Source organism: Olea europaea, unplaced genomic scaffold (assembly GCF_002742605.1).
Source record: "Olea europaea var. sylvestris unplaced genomic scaffold, O_europaea_v1 scaffold5287, whole genome shotgun sequence".
Lineage (NCBI taxonomy): Eukaryota > Viridiplantae > Streptophyta > Magnoliopsida > Lamiales > Oleaceae > Olea > Olea europaea.
The window spans coordinates 25,522-31,240 of record NW_019263608.1 but is presented as its reverse complement, the minus strand read 5'-3'; the positions used below and the strand labels follow the sequence as shown (position 1 = coordinate 31,240).

Here is a 5,719-nt window from a genome sequence, read left to right as displayed (position 1 = left end):
TTTTTTTTTTTTTTTTTTTTTTTTTTTTTTTTTTTTTTTTTTTTTTTACGCGTTTAAATATTTAAGAAAAAATGAATCTTTGTAGCTCTCGAGCTGTGAATTCCTTGACTGTTCAAAGAAGACCCGGTGATGGGGTGGTCCACCCATTTCCGGCGGGTCTAAGAGTACTTGTTGTGGATGATGACGTTATTTGTCTCACTGTACTGCAGAGAATGCTTCAGAAATGCCTATATGAAGGTATAATTCTTCACAGTTAAGCTGTGTTTGCCAGTGAATACGTTTGGGATTTTATGTAGTTTTTACATTAACTGACAACTCAAATATTTCCTGTTTGATTTCTGGATTGCTTTTTTAAATTATAAACGTGTGTTGAAGGAGGAGAATTTATGGAGATGGTTTCGATGTAATCATTGGCTTGTAGATGGTCGTATTTAGATCATAGTTGTAACTCTATTGAAGTTATGAATATCATTATTTATGTAGGAAGATGAACATGGTCAGTATTCATAACAGGCACCATAGTTAAGTTTTTTGGGCAGACTTGTATAATCTCATAATCTTTTACTTTGGTTATGTTATCTTGGAATTTGTTTAATAAGGAATCTTTTTTTCTGAATCTTGTCAGTTACAATACACAATCGAGCCGAGGCTGCATTAGAGTTGCTCAGGAAAGACAAAACTGGCTTTGACATTGTTTTGAGCGATGTTCACATGCCAGACATGGATGGTTTCAAACTTCTAGAGTGTGTGGGGCTTGAGATGGACTTACCCGTTATTAGTAAGTTCCTTATTCATTGGTTTCGGATACTTCCTGATATTAGGATTTAGGAGTTATATTCTGAGATTGGATTATTTGATTGATCAGTGATGTCTGCGGATGAAAGCAAAGATGTTGTCATGAAGGGTGTTACTCATGGTGCATGTGATTATCTCATCAAACCGATTCGCATTGAGGCATTGAAGAATATATGGCAGCATGTTGTTCGTAAAAAGAAGCAAAACCGGAAGGAAATAGAATTTGAGCAACCTGGAACTGAGGAAGATGGAGAACAGCAGCAAAACCCAGTCGAAGATGCTGACTACTTGTCTTCACCTTACGAAGAGAACAGGAAAAATTCCAATAAAAGGAAAGATGAGAAAGATGAAGCAGAAGAAATGGATGATACATCTACTTTGAAGAAACCACGTGTGGTTTGGTCTGTTGAGCTCCATCAACAATTTGTAAATGCTGTTAATCAACTTGATATTGACAGTATGATTTTTCTCCCTACTTTCTCTTGTCTTCCCCTCTTCATAATGTTTTTCACTGGTTGGTTACCAATTTTTTTTTTCTGTCTTAGATAGTTTTAATGTACGAAGCTCTTTTCTTTATTAGTTTATATTCTATGTTTCTTTCCTTTAATTCCACGGGAACAGACTGGACATGAATGGTTGTTCAGTAGATTGGAGGTTACTCTCTCCTAAACATATTAAGTGTATAGTTGATCTTGGAAATGAACTCTGCAGCACTAAAGCTTGGAAAACACCTTCAAGTTCTTTGTGTTGATTTAAGAACATTTGGGAACTGGAGTTCATCAAGTCTACTTCTGGGGTCTTTTTTTTACTCCCAAAAATAATGATGCTCTTCTCAAATTTCTATGTCAAGTAGAAAGGTTTTTCCCCTTAAAAGATGCAAGAGAGACTTCTTTTCAATACTAAAATTACTTCAGTCTATTCATTGTTTTAACTAGAGGCCGAGGCTCACTAAGCAACAGTTTATTTTTCTACAGAATCCTTCATGTACTCGTACTGTTAAATTGAGTTTTATTTAAACTCTAGGCTAGAGTTCTTTTAAGTTTCGAATTACAACAGGATTGATTTTCCCAGTGATTAAAGCTTTCCTTATTATTGTGGGTTTTGGAATTTTCTTAATTATTTAACTTTCCCAATTACCTAAGGTTTTTGTACCTTTTTATTTTTTTTTGGTATGGCTGAAGGTAGGAATCACTAGGTGAACCAGGAGTTCCCAACTAGGTTGAAACATCCTTAGAACCCTCACATTTACCCACCTCAACATATTATCAGAAGTTCAAAACAAACAGGTTTTTGTACTTTCTGTTGACTAATCATTTTTTGCTAGAATGGGTGTTGGAATCCTAAGGCTTGCCTAGCTTTTTATCGTTTGTGTTGAAGCCAAAACACTAAACCTGGCATTCACTTCGATCTCCGCTCATTTTCATTTCATTATTTCAATCTCGATTATTATTTGTTTGTTCGAGAAGCTAAATTTGGTGCTAGAGAACCTATTGTTCCAATTTATCATGGATATGCCACGACCAAGATATCCTACGTTAAGTCAAGCTCAACAGATGCAAAAGAATATCTAGGAATTTACACAAATCAAAAATTTGCATAGGGAGCACATAGAAACCTGAATAGAGGTATCAGGTTTCTGAAGTAAGCCACGGCCATTTAGGACCTATCAGAATGTGGCTTTCACTTTCAGGGATGGTCGTAATGTTTTGGAGAAGAATTTTAACCCTTACCATAATGTTGTAGCTCATGCTAGTCATGGGTATGATGGATTAGTAAAGCAGGTAGCATGTGTTCTTAATCTCAATTCTAGAGTTGGAATTAAAGTTTAAGTTTTTATGGAAGAATTAACACACAAGACTTCCTTCACTGGGGAGCTGGGTTGGAGTATTTTGAACGGATGAAGCTGATGTCGGAAGAAAGGTACTATTAGTGAAGATGAACTTAAAAAGGAGTTGTGCTGCAATGGTGGAAATTTTTGGAAGAGCACTGACTAGACATGGGAAACCTAAGATTCAGGGAATTGATGAAGGCATAATCTAGAAAGAAATTTTTGCTTACTAAGTATGTGGCCTTCTGTGAATAATACATAGTTCGCTTCCACAGGATCTTAGTTTTGACGAGCAAACCCTCAAATCGTGTAACTTTTTAGTTCGGGTTGACCTCTATTAGTCAGATGTGCAATTGATAATTCTTTGCTTGTGCGTACTGAGAATTGATATGAGCGAAGAGACGAGTATTACTCATTTTTCAAACCTAAATTATGCATATCAACAAGCTCTAACAGTAGAGAAATGGTGTGTCAATGCAGAGGTTGACAGCCTCTGATAACACATCTATTCACTTCTTTGATTAACATAAATATAATCTTTTTGGGAAGAGAATCTACTCAAACCACATCTTAAAGGGACCTAGCATGTAATGACATTGAGAATACGATCAACAAAGATGCTGAAAAATCAATTAAGTGTGAAGAAGGAAAGAAATTGTTATGTTTTGGAGCTGTGAGAGTTGTTGGCAACTATACTTCTCAAACTAGCCTTCAATTGTCACGAGATATACCCCACTTTTTTCCTAATGATTAAAGCTTTCATAGTTATTGTTGGTTTTGGAATTATCCCAGGCGTTAGAAGTTTACTAATTACATTAGGTTCCTAGTCAGAATAAGTTTGGAAGTTACAGAGCCTATTCTAGTTTTTTCTGAGATTTAAGTCTAAAGAGCTAAATCTCTGGTATTCAGTTTGACCAAAGCAAGTATTCCTTTGCCATTTCAATCTCTTTTATTGTTTGTTGGTTTAAGCCTGTTCGCATATCAAATTTTGTATCCGAGCAGCCATCATTCCTTATTTATCATGGCAATGAAATGAATCTATACATATCTGATTCTTGTCCACTCGTGGCTATATTTCTGCTGTCAAATACTTGCATTCATAATTTTTTTTCTACTACTTACAAATGGAAATGCTGATCTTGAAATTATTCTTATATGAAATATTCTCCTTGCTATAATGATTCTGCAATCATATGCTAGTATTCATTATTTTAAAACTCTGCACATGAATGCAGAGGCTGTTCCTAAGAAAATTCTGGAATTAATGAATGTTCCTGGGCTTACAAGAGAGAATGTTGCAAGCCATCTTCAGGTTAGATGAAAATTTCTTTTCAATTTCCCATTTACTATGCAGAAGAAACTTGCAAATATTTAGTATTTCGGTTGAATTGTATAAGCTTTTAATTGTTTTCATGTAGACATCCGTATTCCACTTCCTTTGGAAGATTCTAACAGAAGTAATTACTTGATGCAGAAATATCGTCTGTATCTTAGAAGGATAAGCGGGGTATCACAGCAGCAGAATGGATTCAATAGTTCTTTTAGGGGACCCCCTGATGTGACCTTTGGATCTATATCTTCACTCAATGGCCTTAGTCTCCAAGCTCTAGCTGCTTCTGGTCAGATTCCTCCACAAAGTCTTGCTGCAATCCAGGCAGCAGCACTAGGTATAGTGGCCAATAAATCTGCCATATCTGTGCCCCTAATTGATCAAAGAAATGTTTTCGGCTATGAAAATCAAAAGTTGAGGTTTGGTGAGGGCTATCAACAGCTAAATAATAATCGTAAGCAAATGAAGTTACTTCATGGAATCCCAACAAATATGGAACCAAAGCAACTTGCCACATTGCACCAATCTGCAGAGGCCTTTGGGAATATGCAAGTCCAATCTCAATCAAGCGAAAGCGGCTCTTTGATGACACAGTTGGCTCAACCACTATCAAGTAATCAAATTTTAAATGAAATTAATGGTAGTCATGTCTCGGGTCTTTCATCATCTTTTGGTCAACCTACTTTATCACAGCCCAATCCTAGTGGTGTTCTGACGAGAAGTGAGATTGATAATGTTTGTGGAGCTGTATACAGTTCCGTTTCTCATCCCTCTGTAACTGTAGATTTCTCCGTGAATCCCTGCACACAGTTGCCAGGTAATAGGTTTGCTCCTGTGAGTAACTCAAAGATGTCAACTCTTGTCTCTAAAGGGATTCTTCAAGAAGAGGCCAAGTCTGATACGAAAGGTTCAAGAGGTTTTCTTTCTAATTATGGTGTTTTTTCCAATCTGAATCAGAATAGAACCCCAGATTGGGGATTGCATAATGTTGGACCGGCCTTTGAACCCACACAACATTCAAATATGAATCAACAACTCAACTCATTACTCGCTGATAATACACATTGTAAGGCCAAAAAATTCCCTGATATGGGCTTCCAGAATAACCTATTTCCCGAACAGTTTGATCAGGAGGATCTTTTGAGCTCAATTCTCAAAGAAGTAAGCCTCTTGATTTTTAACCTTGGTGCAGCTTTTTTCTAGATTTTAAATGTCACACTAATGACTGCATTTCTTTTTACTAATCCGAGTATTTTCTTGCTGCTGCAGCAGGAAGGCACTGGACCAGTTGAAAGTGAGTTCAGTTTTGATGGATATCACTTGGACAATCTTCCCGTGTAAGAGTTACATATGCTGTTAGCTTACAGGAAGGCACTGGACCAGTTGAAAGTGAGTTCAGTTTTGATGGATATCACTTGGACAATCTTCCCGTGTAAGAGTTACATATGTTGTTAGCTTAATTTACTGTACATAGTTGCAGATACAGCTGAAATTGACCTCTCGTGATCCAAGGCTAGTGATTCAGTTTTTTACGTCTGCATTTTTCATTGTGAATGCTTTATGTGCGTCTTTCTTTGAAATCAAAACACGATATAACAATCGATCGGGTGGATGAGCTATGAACGAAGTTGAAAGAAGAAATGTCCATGATATGCAAAGCATGCATTCAAAATTTTGGTTGCAGTATGAAAGTATAGTTTTAGGAGAAATTTCGTTACATCTTTGTGATTGTTGGTGCTAGTCGATTTAGTTTGGGGTATAAATTT

At 36.4% G+C, this 5,719-nt stretch overlaps 1 protein-coding gene across 2 annotated transcripts; it reads left to right on the top strand.

Moving 5' to 3' along the window:
- Positions 1-32: 32 nt before the first annotated feature.
- Positions 33-5,311, top strand: LOC111388790 (two-component response regulator ARR2-like). Of its 2 annotated transcripts, none has more exons than XM_023013596.1 (6): positions 33-237; positions 626-778; positions 866-1,252; positions 3,859-3,935; positions 4,098-5,114; positions 5,226-5,311. In XM_023013596.1, exons 1-6 carry the CDS (start codon positions 72-74, stop codon positions 5,292-5,294), a joined length of 1,869 nt encoding a protein of 622 aa, XP_022869364.1. In that variant the 5' UTR covers positions 33-71; the 3' UTR covers positions 5,295-5,311. The 2 variants fall into 2 exon arrangements, with proteins under 2 accessions (XP_022869364.1, XP_022869363.1); XM_023013595.1 differs by having other exon boundaries at positions 5,223-5,311.
- Positions 5,312-5,719: the final 408 nt, after the last annotated feature.